At 48.9% G+C, this 17,710-nt stretch overlaps 1 protein-coding gene across 1 annotated transcript in view; it reads left to right on the top strand.

The window, feature by feature from the left end:
• Nucleotides 1-17,710, top strand: part of LOC144823277 (sodium channel protein type 2 subunit alpha-like) — a 942,252-nt gene that overhangs the window by 440,306 nt on the left and 484,236 nt on the right. The window contains exon 11 of the mRNA XM_078681632.1: nucleotides 16,560-16,865. Coding sequence (XP_078537758.1) covers nucleotides 16,560-16,865 — 306 coding nt within the window. The remainder of the gene's footprint in view (nucleotides 1-16,559; nucleotides 16,866-17,710) is intronic.

Genomic DNA, 17,710 nt, shown 5'->3' with positions numbered 1-17,710 from the left:
CCACCTCCACCACCACCACCACTACGTCCACCAGCACCACCATTTCCACCACCACCATGTCCTCCACCACCATGTCCACAAAAACTATGTCCTCCATCACCATGTCCACCACCACTATGTCCATCACCACCATGTCCACCACCACCATGTTCACCACCACTACCATGTCCACCACCACATCCACCACGTCCACCACAACCACGTCCACCACAACCACGTCCACCACCATGTCCACCACCACCACATCCACCACCACGTCCAACACTACGTCCACGTCAACCACCATATCCACATCCACCACCACAATCACCAGGTCCACCACCACCATGTCCACCACCACCACCATGACCACCACCATGTGCACCACCACCACATCCCCCACCATGTCCACCACCACCACATCCACCACCATGTCCACCACCAGGTCCACCACATCCACCACCACGTCCACCTCCACCACCACCACCACATCCACCACCACCATCACATCCACCACCACATCCACTACCACCATGTCCACAAACACTATGTCCTCCACCACCACGTTCACCACCACCATGTCCACCACCACCATGTTCACCACCACCACCATGTCCACCACCACCACCACATCCACCATGTCCACCACGTCCACCACAACGATGTCTACCCCCACCATGTCCACCACCACCACCATGACCACCACCATGTGCACCACCACCACTTCCACCACCAACATGTCCACCACCACCATGTCCACCACCACCACATCCACCACCATGTCCACCACCAGTTCTACCACATCCACCACCACGTCCACCACCACTACCACATCCACCACCACCTCCACTACCACCACGTCCACCACCACCACTACATCCACTAGCACCACCATTTCCACCACCACCATGTCCTCCACCACCACCACGTCCACCACCACCATGTCCACCACCATGTCTACCACCACCACATCCACCACCACCACATCCACTACCACGTCCACCATCACCACATTCACCACCACCATGTCCAACACCACCACATCCACCACCACATCCACCCCCACGTCCACCACCATGTCCACCACTACCACATCCATCACTACCACCACATCCATCCCCACATCCACCACCACCACCATGTCCACCATCACGTCCTCCACCGACACCATGTCCACCACCACCACGTGCACCACCACCATGTCTACCACCATCATGTCCACCACCACCACGTCCAGCACCACCACATCCACCACCCCCACATCGACCACCAGGTCTGCCACATCCATCAACACGTCCACCATCACCATGTCCACCTCCACCACCACGTCCACCACCACCACCACATCCACCACCATATCTACCACCACATTCACCACCACCACGTCCACCAACACTACGTCCTCCACCACCAATATGTCCACCATCACCACGTCCACCACCACCTCCACGTCCACCACTACCACATCCACCACCATGTCCACCAACACGTCCAACACTACGTCCACGTCAACCACCATATCCACATCCACCACCACAACCACCAGGTCCACCACCACCATGTCCACCACCACATCCACCAGCAACATGTCCACCACCATCACCACATCCACCACCATTGCCACCACCAGGTCCACCACCACCACATCCACCACCACTACCACATCCACCACCACCCCAACCACCACCACGTCCACCACCACCACTACGTCCACCAGCACCACTATTTCCACCAGCACCATATCCTCCACCACCACCACGTCCACCACCACCATATCCACCACCATGTCTACCACCACCACATCCACCACCACCACATCCACTACCACGTCCACCACCACAACATTTACCACCACCATATCCAACACCACCACATCCACCACCACGTCCACCACCACCACATCCACCACCACATTCACCACCATGTCCACCACTACCTCGTCCATCACTACCACCACATCCACCACCAAGTCCACCACCACCATGTCCACCATCACGTCCACCACCGCCACCATGTCCACCACCACCACGTGCACCACCACCATGTCCACCACCACCACGTCCACCACCACCACGTCTAGCACCACCACATCCACCACCACCACGTCCACTACCAAGTCCACCACACACATCACCACGTCCACCATCACCATGTCCACCTCTACCACCACTATGTCCTCCACCACCCTGTCCACCACCACCATGTCCACCACCACCATGTCCACCATCACCATGTCCACCACCACCACCATGTCCACCACCACCACGTCCAACACCACATCAACTACCATATCCACGTCCACCACCACGTCCACCACCACAACCACCCTGTCCACCAACACCACGTCCACCAACACCACGTCCACCACCATCACCACATCCACCACCATGTCCACCACCACCACATCCACCACCAAGTCCACCACCACCATGTCCACTACCACCACCACATCCACTACCACCACCACATCCACTACCACGTCAACCACCACGTCCACCACCACTACCACTACCACCACCACATACACCACCACCACGTCATCTACCACCATATCCACCAACACCATGTCCTCCACCACCACCACGTCCACCACACCACATCCACCACCACGTCTACCACCACCACCACATCCACCACCACCACGTCCACCAACGCGACCTCCACCACCACCACCACCACCTATGACATGTAAAGTGTCATTGGAGGGCAGGGGTAATAGGAGTGTCAACACCGGCTGTACATGGGACATTTAAGGATGCACTAGGTGTGAGAAGATGGGAAAAGAGGCTAGAAGTATTACACCAGACCCAAGATACGTTTTGAAGAGGCGCAATGTCACAGGGGCTCCTGTAAAACCACTTGCAGCATCTCTATCTCACAGTGACATACCTGCACGAGCCACTCACTCAAAACAAGCATTGGCATAGCCAATAGGTCTCGCCTTTTGGACCTTATAAGTGTTTAGCCATGCAACGCTTGATGTTGTTGCACCAAGGATATTGTGCTGGATAACTAAACACTTATAAGGTCCCAAAGGCGAGACCTATTGGTTATGCCAATGCTTGTAATATGTATTGTGCCATTTCTCAATTGGGAAGCTCAGTATTGCTGCCTGTGTGCAATGTGGCTCTGTTAAGGGTGAGGCACTGCTAGGGTACGGCGGAGGTCTATGCAGAAATCTGTGCAGAAAGTGGTAATAACCTTCAGTTGCAATGTGGAGTAATGGTCTCTGGAGCGGAGGCCAGGTCAATGTATCTTTATAGTGGACCAATTCTATAATGTGGCTTACACACCCTGGAAGTGACGAACTGATGTGATGTCAATTCCAAAGCTGGCAGCATTCTGGGTACATATTTCCTCCAGCTCACACTCCCAATTGGACATTTTGGAAAATTAGGGGTAGTCGAAGGTAGCTGTCATTGATGAAGATGCTGTTGTGGTGATGTAATATCCGATTAAGCCACCATGAGAGGACTATGACCTCAATAAAAAATTTACAAATAAATACATGACACACTGCTTCAACAGCAGTACCTTTACGGTATTTACAAACGAGAACATAAAAGTGTTACTTCCAGCCTGACAATTCTTTTTGGAGATAAATACATCTAGAAATACTACTTCCTCCTTATCCACTGTGTGTGTAAATTTTAAGTTGGTATCCAGCGTATTGATCCAGCTTAAAAAAGACACCAGAGATTCATCGGTCCCTTGCCATACCAGTAGAACATCGTCAATATACCTCCTCCATAACCCTATGGAGGCGAGATATGGATTGGTGGAATTCTGGATGTTCTTTTGTTCTAAGGCATGTACGTACATTCTGGCTATTCTCTTCTAGACAAAAGCGATTTTTGGACTACTGCAAACTGCAACTTTAGTGCATTATAACATCTATTGATATATGTCTCGCCGAGCACAGCTGACCGTTGGCAACGCGCGTGGGTCTTGTTAATATCTGAAAATACCTCGAGCGCACTATATGGGTCTTACCCTAGATCACCCTTAAGTGAGCTGTGTGGGTCCTTTTTCCACTAACTGATATCATACTGCGATATTCCGTTTTTAATTCTGTCATTTTAATTCTGTCAGTCCTTGTTTGTGTGTTCGTCTTACTTCCATGACAACCATATAACTTTCTGGATTGGTTTTCCCTTACGTGCATGTTCACTAAGCAACATTGCCATTGGTTAACTACGCGCGCTGTGGTTGGACCACTGCCAACCACGTGAGCGCTCCCTGCCCAATCACGTAAGTCTTTTCTGGAGAGCCGGCTGCTGGCGGCTCCGTCAATAATGGCGATTAACTTTATTGTTTCTATTTATTTATATCAGACCTACCCTTCCAGCATAGATCTTCGGGGTCCGGTCAATGAGGAAACGATAGGTACCAAGCGGGTGCCTAGCTTCCAGGGCGTGAGTATACCGCGCCTTGCGATTCAGCAATGCCGCCTCCCACATATCGGTAAAAAATGCGGACCTTTTCCTAATTACTCTCTTTTTATGTTTCTTTGCATAGGGTGTGCCGAATAGCTATCACCCCCTCCCGTGACCTATGAAGTGCCAAAACTGAGCACTTTTGTAAGGATTACGACTTTTTCTTTGCCCTGAATTCTCACACACATGAGAGTGACTCGCTTACCAGCTATCACCGTTTGTTCATGTGTATCCAGACACTATAGTCGTGTGTGGGTGGTTGGTTCATAGACGTAGGCTTACGTCTATCACTCCTTTTTCGCCCTTAGATATACCACATAATATTGAGTTCCTCATTCAGAGGCCTCCGCACGACCAAGAATCATATTTCACCGGCAGTGTATGAGTGCACCTATTTTTCAAAGAAAAGTAATGTGTACGTAGAGATCATCTTGGCTACACGCACACTGGTTCTACCACGAGCAACTTCTATTGAAGCACTTCTCACATAGTATATTGGCAATTTGCTATGTACTGATGAGGATGCCATTTTAATTTTTGTCATTCTCTTTTTCTTGTTGTTTGTCGTTTGTTCTGTTTTATGTTTTGCACCACAAACAGAATAAACTCGGTTCCAATCCTTATGGAATCATATGCAAAAAAAATTGTATTTTTAACATAACAGTCCTTTGGTTGGGTGGGCCTTAGCGCGTCCATACCACCGAGGCTTTACACACAGCACTGTAAATATATTCACATTCACCTGGTCCTGATGAATGCCTGATAGACCCTATCACATAGGCTGAAACATGTTGACCACTTCTTCACTTTTTGTCCATTTGGCGAAACTAATAAAAGATTTTTTTGATCAAATTGGCCTTCTTTATTAATTCTTCACTGCACAATCACAAAACCAGCTCTGCAGTAACATGGTGTGAAGCACACCGGGATGGCATTAGGCATTCCTGGTGGGGGCCCGATGATGAAACATGTCACGACCAGGTCGGTGAGTGAGGGCTTTCAATAAAAACCTATTATGGTTTTTTCCTTTCACAGGTTAGTGCGTCAGTTTACTTCCCTTGAACTAGTGTTTGACGCTCCTTTGTTGGTTTCTAATATTATCCCGGGGGTATAGGAGCGGCCTTGTCTCCCTCTCTCTCTTGTTGTTACTAGGCAAGTAGGAGCTCAGACAAGCAGAGGTGAATGGAAGGTTTGTTACAACAGATGCTATTGTTGAGGTATGCTGGACCAGTGTTATGTAATGCCTTGAAAGCGTGTATGAGGAGTTTGAATTGTGCTTGTTCGTGTATTGGGAGCCAGCAAAGCTCATTCATGTGTGGTGTTAAGTGAGCGCAGCCTGGGACGTTGAAAGTGATTCTGGCAACCAAGTTCTGAATAGTTTGCAGCCTTGTGGTAATTTTTTTAGTAAGATGCCGGCATAGATGGTTATCCCATAGTCCAGTTTGCTTGTGATGAAGGTGTGCATGGCAGTATTCCAGGTGCTGACTGGGAGCCATTTGAACATCTTTCTCAGCATCTTCAGGGTATGAAATCATGAGGCAGTGACAGCATTGATTTGGGAGGTCATGTCAAGTTTGTTGTTGATGACGAGCCCAAGGTTCTTGATGTGGGCGTTGGGGGTGAATGTCTATCCTTGCTCTGTTCGCCACCAGGTGGAGTCCTACGATAAAGTGCTCTTACAGAGAGATCACAATTCAGATCCCGCAGCCAGTGGCCGATTTCAGTCATGCAGTCGTTAAACTTGATCCGGATAGTGGGTGTCTTGTCTATGAGGGAGAGAATGAGATTGGTGTCGTCAGCATAGGAGAGGATGTTGTCATTGTGAGAGCATATAATGCTGGCTAGAGGGATCATGTATGTGTTGAAGAGGGCCGGGCTCAGGCAGAATCCATGTGGAACTCTGCAGATGATGTTGTGGGCATCCGAGGTGTACAGTGCTAAGCTGACTGACTGGGTCTTTCCAACAGAAAGGAACAGATCCATCAGAGCAAATGTCCTTCGACTCAGATGTGCCGACGTTGGATGAGGATAGGGTGGTCAGGGAGAATATTACTGTTGTTTCTCCTCCATTCAAAATCATGCGGTTGTCATATGTGGTGACAATGAGGGCAGTTTCCATGATGTAGTTGGGTTTGAAGCCAGACTGAGTGGTGTCAAGGAGTTGGTAATCATTGAGGTATTCAATGAGGTGTCTGATGAAGATTTTCTCAAAAACTTTGGCTTAGAATATTAGCAGGGAGATTGATCTGTAGAAACCAAGCATTGAAGGGTCCACAGAGTGTTTCTTCCGCAAAGAGGGGGACGGGTATGTGTTTCTAAGCATCCGGGAAGGTCACAGAAGATGTAGAGGAATTTAGAATGGGTCTGAGTATGGCACCCATGGGTTGCAGTCCTCTGTAATAGGCATGGAGGGATCAGGGATCTGATGGGACCTCTGATTGGATGGACTCCTAACACCCACATTCAAGTCACTGCACAACTCAAGCCACACCTACCTGAACCGTTGCATCTCCTTCCACCAACCATCAGGCACCTCCACTCTGCAGGACTCACACACATGTCATGACCTGAACCGTTGCATCTCCTTCCACCAACCATCAGGCACCTCCACTCTGCAGGACTCACACACATGTCATGCATACACAAAACCAGATCAAGAGGACAGGCATTCTATTATATTGCCCCTAAGGCATGAAATTACCTCTCACTCCACATTAGAGACTCCTCCTCTCTTCTTAAATTTCACAAGAAGCTGAAGCCCTGTTGTCTTTCCAATTATCCCACCTAACATAGGCAGGGCAAAGAACACACATCTACTCAGCCCCAGGATACCCTTGTGGGCCATAGTGCGCTTTACAAATACACATAACATAACTTAACATAACATAACATGAACTTCATGGTGTTGGCTGTTTCTTCCGGGATGATGATGGAACACGTGGTTAGCATTGGTTCTTTGGATAAGTTTGCCAAGGAGCTTCAGGTCTGAATAATTGGGAGATATTGTTGCAGAGGTCCTGTGAGTGGGTCTGAATAATTGAGAGATATTGTTGCAGAGGTCCTGTGAGGGGTGATCTGGTTGGAGGCAGCCCCTGCTGAGGTGAAATCTTTCACAACTGCAACATTTCTCTGCTTCTGGTGGTGCAGGTATCGATGCAGTCACCAGAGTGGCACATTAATTTTGTCCAGAACATTTGGTGGTAGCGTCTCCGGGCTGAATTGAACATGCTCCTGCCTGCTTTGCCTGGCTCATTCTCTATTTGCGCTACAGTTTTTTGCAGTGGTGTTTCATCAACCTGTGTTCCACAGTTTTTGAACTGGCCTGGAGTCTAAATATTCTATTGTGTTGTTTGAAGGGGGCAGTGAGACGATGCAAGAGATGATCAAATTGTTGAAATTCTTGATGGGTTTGGGGAGGCTGTTGGGTTTGGATCAGTGGATGTGGAGAGCGGTGTTCCAGTCATTGTTAGTAATGCTGTTCCAGTTTCAGAGGGCTGATATGGTGGTAATGCATGTGCATTGAACCCAGTCAGGGATGCTGAACTTGACTAGGGCGTGGTCTGAGCAGGGGACTGCTGTGGGATTGCCAACATGGATCTTGTCAAAGATTATGAAAATACGGTCCAGTAGGTGTCCAGCAATGTGGGTAAGTCCATTTACTTGTTGGGTGAGACCTAAGCTTTCATGAGTGCTTTTGAGTGCTTGTTAGTTGGGGGCTTTTTCTGTGTGTTTCAGATATTGCCGTTGGTTATAACATGTGAATTAAACAAATAACCATTGGAATGTCGATGTTTAAAATGCAAACACAGAATAATTTCTTAAAGCCATCAAAAGTTCAAAAATTAAAGTAAAATGACAGGATCTTGGGGGGCGTGGCTTGAGGCTTCAAGATGGCGGTCGCACTCTAAGAGTGCTCCGGACCCACTCCGTCATTCGCCTTGTATCTGCCCACTTCCACCAGACATCGATGCCCCAGAGTCCTGGGGCCGCATCGTACACCCTACCTGCTTCACCTCGATCCGTCTGGAGACCTGTCGGATGCTGGTGTTGTCTTTGCTGGCCCTCTACTCTGGGCAGCCTTCCTTCTTCAACATGGCGGCTCCCTAGGCCTGCTCTCGCGTCGGGCCTTTGTTTCCCTGAATCCTTTGGCGGCCGTGCCGGGCCACGGTGAGTGGGCTGTGGAAAAGGGACGTGCGGATACCTTCATTGAGGCGTGGGTGCGGTCGTGGATCCCCAAGGAGAAACTCTCACCCTGGTTTGCTGTGGAGCAGGCTCACCACTCCCTGGCTCCCAAACCCCCTCCAGGAGCCCCCGCTCGCCCCATTATTCTCCGTATCTTTAACTTCCGGGACAGGGACGCGATCCTGGAGGCTGCCAGGGCGCTGGGTCCACTGCACTTCTAGAACTCAAAGATTATGGTCTTCCCGGACTACTCCAGAGAGGTGCAAACTCAACGCCGATCTTATGACGAAGTCAAACAGAAACTCTGGGACATGGGCCTCCGTTATGGACTTCTTTTTCCGGCTCGCCTCAAGGTGTTTTTCCAGGATAAAACCTTCTTCTTTGACATCCCGCAGGCAGCATGGACCTGGCTAACGGAGGAGCGGCCCCTCCTGCCTCGTACGGTCCCCTCCCCCGGCTGGAAAACGGCGATCAAGCCCGACCAGGAGGCGCCCAGGATGCAGCGGCTCCGAACCGGATCTAGAAGACGGGGCAACCGCCAGGGGGGGACCTCACAATCACCTGGGGCACGGCCCGACACTCCCCGGCTCTGAGCCTGGGCCGGAGGGCTCCTTCCCCTGCCCTGGTGTCCTCAATCATTGACCTGGGCAGCGTCCAATCTTCGGACGTCACTTGACGGAGGGCCATGTCGGACTCGGACCTGTCTGGAAGCCCCGTGATCCGCGGCTCCAGTGGAGAGGAGGCGATGTGACCTGTTCTGCGGACGGCCTGCCTCTACTCCGCCCTTGGGGCCTGTTGTGTCGGTCCATATCCGGCCCCATGGACGGGGCCTCCCCTGGCTTCTTCAGATGATCCGGCCAGGCGTTACTGTTTCATATCCTTTCTAACTCTATATGTACTCTGTCTCTTTGATATCCACTCCATATTTTGTTATGGTGGGTAAGCATCCATATACATGGAGAGGGGTCCACCTTAGCCACGCTTCTGATTGACTGTTGCTGGGGAACATCCTTTACAACGCAACTTTTACAACGCACTACCATTATGACGCTCTAGCATAGGGAATAGTTTAATTACTATCCAACACCTTCCCTACTATCCACGGGGACTGGAGTTGGAATAGTAAATTAAACTATTCACTATCCAGCGCCCCAACGCAAGTCGTTGTAACGACTTGTGTTGTAAAACCTGCGTCGTAATGGCATGCATTGTAACGTCATACATCCACTGTTGCTACTTGCTAATCGTTTTAGAATAGCGAATCACCTCTTGGTGGGGGAGTTAGTTGTTTGGGGGGTTTTAGGGCGACAGATGCTTCCACTTCAGAAGTGTAGGGTGGGGGGCGTTGGGGGGACGGGAGGGACGGGGGACCGTTGTTCCTCGACTGTTTGTTTTGTGTTTTGTTTAGCTGCCTATGGGCCGCTGGTCGCAGTTCTCCTTGATAGCTATGTCTCGCAGATGGGCCCACAGCTGACACGCAGGTTACTCCTTCTCCCAGATTGTTATTTTTGGCCGTCTACGGGCCGCCATCGGGGGTGGCAGATGGCAGTCGTGCTCCTCCTTCCCTGGTTTTTCACAGTTGACGAGCTGATCACCAATATCCATGAACCCTTTCCTGCACCGGTATTTGGGCGGGTACCCTTGTCTGGCTGGGTGGGGTCCCGTACACCTATCCATCCACCCACATTCCATTTCCTCCTATGACGCACACTCTCACTCTACCTATCCACATCCTCTCCTGGAATGTAAATGGCCTCCTAGACCGCATCAAACGTACGGCTGTCCTCCGCGCTGCTCACCGTCATGCACCGGATATCCTCTTCCTCCAAGAGACACACCTCCTGGGCACACAATGCAACTTCTTGGCTCGATACGGATTCGACAGGGTCTGGCACTCTGGCCTCACGCAGGGGTTCCCGGGGGGTGGCGATTTTACTCCGGAAAGGCCTTCCCTTTACCCTGGCTTAAGCAGACAGATGTACAGGGCCGTTATCTGGCAGTTTCAGGCACCATAGAGGGACACCTCTTGAGCCTCCTAAGTCTTTACATCCCCCTGGCACTCCTGCCTCCGACACTTCGCCACCTTACACATGTGGTCTCCTCCCTCCCGCGGGAAATTACTGTGGTCGGGGGAGATTTCAATGCCGTTCTGCAGCCCTGCGTGATACGTCGGGGACCGTGTCGCCTCCGCTAAGATCCTCTCAAGCTGGTCCTCGGCCCTGGGTCTCTACGACGTGTGGCGGGTCTGGAACCCCCGTGGAGAACAATACATCCACACGTCGGCAGCACACCGTACCCACTCCTGGATTGACCTTCTCCTGATACCGGCCACAGACTGCCAGCTGGTTTCTGGAACCGGGATACTGCCCAGGGGGATCTCGGACCACTCTCCATGCCCCCTCTGGTTAGGCTCTCCTCCATCGGGTCCACGGGCGATTTGGCGGCTGATTGCCTGGTTCTTGCAGGACTCTGAGCTAGTGAAGTCACTTGGTCAGGAGCTGCGTCATTATTTTTCCACCAATGCGGGCACGGTTCACTCGCCGGGGACGCTGTGGGAGGCGGGCAAGGCCGTGGTCCGCGGAGTGGCCAGAGGGTTGGTACTTGCGAAACGAACAAAGCAAATGGCCCAGCTTGCGCAGCTGGAATCCCGGGCTGCACAGCTGGAAGCGGCTCAATTCTCTGGCGATCGGGGGGGACTACTCCCGGCAACTGGCAGCAGTTCGTGAAGAGATCCGTCAGCTAAGACGCTCTGGCGCTCGCCGTGGCTCGCGTTTATGGATGGGGACAAGAATGGTAAGCATCTCCACAACCTAGTGTTCTACCCCGGAGTCAACCGTATTATCCCTGAGGTCCGATCGGACGCCGGGGCCCTCCAGGTGACGCCCACGGCCATCGCGCAAACCTTTGCTACCTTCTACGCGACCCTCTATATTGCTCGCTCCCCGGGCGTTCCTCTGGCTGATTGGCTGGACGAGACTGATACCCGACTGCCTTGTCTCCCTCAGGAGATCGCTGATACTCTAGACCGTCCTTTCACCCTAGAAGAAATCCAGGACGCCATCTCATTTTTACACCCCGGTAGAACGCCTGGTCCCGATGGCTACCCTCAGGAGTACTACGCAGATTTTCGGGACGTTCTGGCTCCCCACTTGCTGGACCTCTTCCGTCACTTGGCGGAGACAGGCACATTCCCACCTGAATCGGATGTGGCCACGATAGTGGTCATTCCGAAGACTACCGTCCGATCTCATTGATCAACACGGAGATCAAGCTCTTCGCCACTGTCTTGGCTCCGAGACTCTGACCCCTCCTGCACGACCTGGTCCACACTGACCAATGTGGGTTCATGCCTGCTAGAGGCACTCGCCACTGCATCCGCCGTCTCCACCTGGCTCTGGCCCACCGCGATCGGCTCACTCCGTACCCAGCGCTGCTTTTTATAGACTTTGAGAAGGCCTTCGACACAGTGAACTGGGACTATCTGCAGGATGTGCTGGACAGGTTGGGTTTTGGTCCCTCGGTCCGCCATCTGATCAAAGTCCTCTACACCAATCCCAGAGCCTGCGTGCTCATTAATGGAGAGCTTTCCGAGGCCTTCCCGATCCGGAGGGGCACGTGTCAGGGGTGTCCCCTTTCACCCATCTTGCTCGCGTTAGCGATGGAACCCCTGGCGGCGACCATCCGGCGGGATCCGCTCATCCGGTGTTGGGCATGGTGGACAAGATAGCCCTCTATGCAGATGACGTTCTGTTATATCTGGCGGACCCGGTTAGTTCTGGCCCCAGGTGTCTGGAGGTTCTCTCCGCTTTTGAACAGGTCTCTGGGCTCCGCCTCAATGCGGCGAAGTCTACTCTGGTTCCACTGCATCCCTCCCGGGACTGTTACGACTGGCAGTCGGATATCCCCCTTAGGAGACATTCGGTCAAGTACCTTGGTGTCTGGGTAGCTCTTCTACCAGAGCTCGAGTGGACCTTAAATCTTACACCCTTAGCAGTCAGGATGAAGGCTGACCTCAAGAGGTGGCAGACCCTCCCCCTAAACCCCCTGGGTAGGAGAGCGCTCTTCAAAATGATGGTCCTCCCCCGTTTCCTCTACATACTGCAGAACACTACTATCCATCTCCCGGGTAGTTGGTTCCGCGAGCTTGATGGCATCCTCACCCGGTTTCTCTGGGGAGGAGGTAGATCGCGCTTATCCCTGACGCACTGTCATATCCCTCCCTACGATGGGGGTATGGGGGTGACCAATCTCCACCTCTACTACCTGGCCACAAAGCTCAGCTATCCATGACTGGTACGCGGGCGGCTGGTCCGACCCTGCCTATCGTGTGGAACTCAGTATATTGGATTTCCCACCGGTCCAGGCGTTTTTGTATGGCAGCCCAGTGCCACAGGCTATGGCCCCGGTCACCAGGGCGGTGTTCCTGGCCTGGCGTACGGCCCTACGCCACGTGGGGTGGGACCGGAAGCTTACTCGGCAGACGCCACTTTGGCATGGGTCCTGGGTGCGGGAGGTATCGTCCCTGCAGGGGTTCCGGCGTTGGGACCTCATCGGGATCTCGGTGACGTTTGGGTAGGGGACCACATCCACTCTTTTGATGACCTGCAACAGCGCCACGCCCTTCCGCCCTCCCAGCTCTACAGATACCTGCAACTCAGACACGCCCTCTACATGGTTCTCTCACCTCCTGTCTCCCTTCCAGAGTTCAGCCTGCTGGAGGCCCAGGTGATGATGGGGAACCTAGGACGGGGGGGGGGGAGAGTCCAGCATGTACCGGTCCCTGGTAAACAATGGCCTTGCCTCTTTGGATCAGCTTCAGGCTTGTTGGGAGGGTTGACTGGGCCCCCTAGACGAGGCGGATTGGAGAGACGCCCTCACGGCGCCTAGAACCTGACCACGTCCTCCAAGTTACGCCTGGTCCAATTGTACTACCATTCAACCAGCTTACCTCACCCTGGCACGCCTCTTTCGGGCCCGGTTGAAGCCCTCTCCGGCGTGCCCAATATGTGCCTTCGCCCCCGCCGATTTCTATCATATGGTATGGTGCTGTCCGGCGCTGGCGCCTTTCTGGATGGGGGTGGAGCGAGAGCTTACGCAGGCCCTGGGATGGGAGGTTCCCCACGATCCCATACGTATGTTGTTGGGGGTGTTTGATGGCTTGGAGGGATCCAGGGTGGATAAGCTCCTTTTAGGAACAGCCGTGGCGGTGGCCAAGAGAGACATAGCAGCGCACTGGTCACAGGCCAGGGCGCCTATGGTGCGGAAATGGAGGAGGGGAGTGCATTGGTGTGGGATCCAGGAGGAGGCAATGTTCGAGGCACGAGGTTGCCCTGACCTATTCAACAAAGTGTGGGGTAAATGGTTTAATATGATGCCACCATGATGTCCCTCTGTTCCTTTGTTCCAGGTACCACTGTAATTAATACATGGACTGCCATGTCAAACCCTGATGGACTGCCTCTATCCTTGTCAGCATTCAGCCCCATCATGATCTCTCCAATGATTATTGAACTGCGACCCATGATTTTTGCTCCCTGCCGTTGTAAATCCAATAAAGTTGATTATCAAAAAAATATTTTTTACAGGATCTTAATGTGATTTGATGGTAGTTTAAAAATCATAGTACATCGCAATGTGAAAAAACCCAAGGCTTTTAAGGCCATTGTTCATCAGGACCAGCATCTTCAGGTGATCAAATTGCTAAATTGGAAATTGTTACACGTTTGCAAAACCACGCATGTGGGCCATAACATAAGCATTCCTTATTTGGAATGGTAATTTACTATTGTTCATTTTATGTGTGTCAAGCTTCCCTGTGTAAGTTTGTTCTTTTGACAATTTTATAAATAGACTCTATTTGAACATTGTAAATGATTCAGTGTTAGATTAGACACAATTCTAAAGTTTGGGTCAAGTGCTCATGTAGACTTATGATTCCTGGAAAATTATTTGTTTCTAATAGAAACCATAGAGTTTTTAGCCAAGGCTAAACATTCAAAGGGTTGTCCTATTCTTTGTTAAGACACTCTCTATAGCATGTTCTGAAGTGAAGGACTTTCTTTCATTGCGATGGTTTTAAAAATATGAAATATGTCAAATTGCAATGAAACCTCCACTGGATGGAAAAACTTTTGTAAATCAAATGCAAGCTGTATTAATTGTTAATGGTTGGTAAGTGGTCTTAAGTGGTCATCTTAAAATTGTTTTTGTCATTGACTTTAATTTGCATTTATCCAGATGGATACATTCTAACAAATACATTTCACACATTAATAGAGACTTATGGAGGCAAAACTACATTTATTTATTTACCTTACTTAAAACTCATATAACTGTTCTGCTCAGAATAGGGTGGCAGTGTGCTCCATGTTACAAAAAGCATAGAAAATGTTTTCTCTTCACAATTTGAAGGTCAACACACAAAATAAGGAGAGAGTTATTTTGATTGTCCACTATGTAGAAACAGTAAAGTATTTCCAAATCTTTACAAGAAAATGGTATGTTGGTGATAGCTGGATAGATAAGGATGATAATTACACTGAGCAAGGTTGGTGCAAAATCAGAACTCTCCTATATTCACTAAAATTGACCTTTTTTATCGAACTGAGGCTAAAATCATACATTTAATAACATTTCAAAGATAGAGAGGAAGATTTTGCTCCATCTTTAATGACAGAGGAGTAAGTTTCCAAATCATGAAGGCTTATTTCCAAATTAGTAAAGTTACAATCTCCAATCAGATTAATTAAGAATAAATTAATATTCACCCAAATATGTCATGTATGAATATAATCCAGGTAATTCAAATTGGCAAATTCAAGTATACGTTATTAAAGACAACATATGAAAAATAAGGTAACATTTGATTTCCATGAAAGGAAATTCCCTAATATTAAGCCAATGTTGTGGGTAAGTCGGGAAATTTAGAAGCAGCATGTGTCAGCAAATATAGTATTGAAAGAAGAAAAAAATGAAGGGTCCTAATAAATTGAGAATTATTATGCTTGCTTTCAATAGTAGCTGTAGGAGCAATACAATAAAAAGCATTGGATCTCAACAGAGGGAAAAAGGATGTCCACCTTCAAAGGTGGACATGGGCAAGTGTTATATCTAAATAACATGCTTAATACAGTTAAAATGATTTCATCCAAGTCATATTTGTTCCCACCCAGTAAGAACCAATTAAAAAACAGTGTTACCACTGTACTTGATGTCAGCCTCCTTCTCACCAATAAGAAAATGCCAACTTCTCTTTCAACCCCTCTGCCTTCACAATATCACGCAAAGGAGTATTCTCCTCCTCTGCCTACCATCCTATGCAGGTGTTGAGAAACATTGTTAACTTAATCAGTATTAGCAAATATAACCTTCATGCAGTAAGGAAACAGAAAACAATTTTAAATGAGAACACATATGCTTTGGTGCATGTAACAAAAACAGATTGGGCACAACAAGCAGAACTGAAACATTTACTTTCCAAAATGGAGTTAGGTGCCTAGGCCAACTCTTGTCAATGTTAACATGTCTATACCCTATCTATAGTTAAACAAACAGATAAATCCCTTTTTTGTATAAATCTAAGTGTAAAATACACACATATCAGTAATGGCTACGCGCGTAACACCTTAACATTTTTTAAGTGCAAATATATTATGCTGATACTGTTTCACCATTGGTAATAGCCTGCCTTCACCAAGAAAGTGTAAAGATGTTTACAGCGGTTCGTATTTGGCAAGATTGGATATATTTCGTCTTTTTGCGACCACATTTTTTTTTTATTGGTACGAGAAGTCAGAAAGAGTCCAATATCAGAAAACATTCCTATCCCAAATACATTTGCTTACATAGCCCTCACTTAATCCTTTCCACTTCCTAGCAAATGATGCCCCTATGAACAAAAAAGTGATTAGCCTTCTGCAGTGCTGTTAATGCTAAGAAATGTTCAATTTTATAACGTTGCAGGCACTTGCAGCTGCAGCAGCAGAGGAAGCATCAGCTGATTCAAGAGACTTCCTTCAAGATGGGGAATTAGATCGACTTTCAGAGACTTCTTCCGAACGGTCGAAACTGAGCACAAAAAGTGCAAAAGAAAGACGAAACAGAAGAAAGAAAAGAAAGCAAAAAGAACTGTCTGATGGAGAAGAGAAGGGGGACAATGAGAAGTTCTACAAATCTGAGTCTGAGGACAGTATCAGAAGAAAGGGTTATCATCTTTCCATTGATGAAAACCAAACAGAATATGAAAATAAATACTCTTCTTGCAATCAGGTACCGTAGACCCTCATATGATACAGCCTCCGGGCGATTAAAACATAGTCTGTGAAAATATGAATGGCATGTATGCGTTATAACTTTAATGAAAATAAAAAATTTGACTTTTAAGCCACTGCAAGAATTTTTCAGAATTTAAAAGACTGAGGCCCTAATTTGGAGAGTGTCTCCTTGATATATTGATTCTCTCCTCCTGGGAGTTGCTGATACCGGAAGTACCAGACGTTAAAAGGAAGAGGGATCATTTGGAGAACCACATGCAGAAATTGAACACCTAAGGCTGAGATCTGCATTTTCTGTGGCACTTTTTCTGGAAATATCACCTGCTTTCAACTGATGAAATCTCCTTTAAAGACCCTGGACATATAGCGTTCACGCTAAACCCTTAATTTCAAAGGGGCCTGTAATTTATATTACTGGCACCTTTGGAATTATCGGGCATTTGTAATGAGCGCCTGCTGACACCAGTGTCTCTAATATAGTTGGATTTTCATTTTGTTGTTAAGTTGGAAATAATTCTGTGTCCCATGATGACGCCATGGATGTAGTGTGTGCAAGGGGCAATTGCCTAATATAGTTTCCTCTATAATGTGAATTAATTCTATACGAGCAATGTGGCTTGGAACAGAAGGAGCTGTCCAGTGCATTTTCTGTAATGCCTGTCGATCAGCACTTTTTAAATCAAAACCTCGCTATTAAATATGCAACACCCAAATGAAAATTTTAATTTGAATCTCTGTTTTTTTTTGTTTGTTAGAGATGTGAGTGCAAAGGTTTGATATTTTCTCAGCCATTGGTAAAGTACTGGAGTAATTACATGCCCAGATTGAAGACAAAGGGAA

The sequence above is a fragment of the Lissotriton helveticus genome, chromosome 3_1 (assembly GCF_964261635.1).
Source record: "Lissotriton helveticus chromosome 3_1, aLisHel1.1, whole genome shotgun sequence".
Lineage (NCBI taxonomy): Eukaryota > Metazoa > Chordata > Amphibia > Caudata > Salamandridae > Lissotriton > Lissotriton helveticus.
Note: the sequence above shows the minus strand (reverse complement) of the source record. Positions and strands in the feature narration are given on the sequence as shown.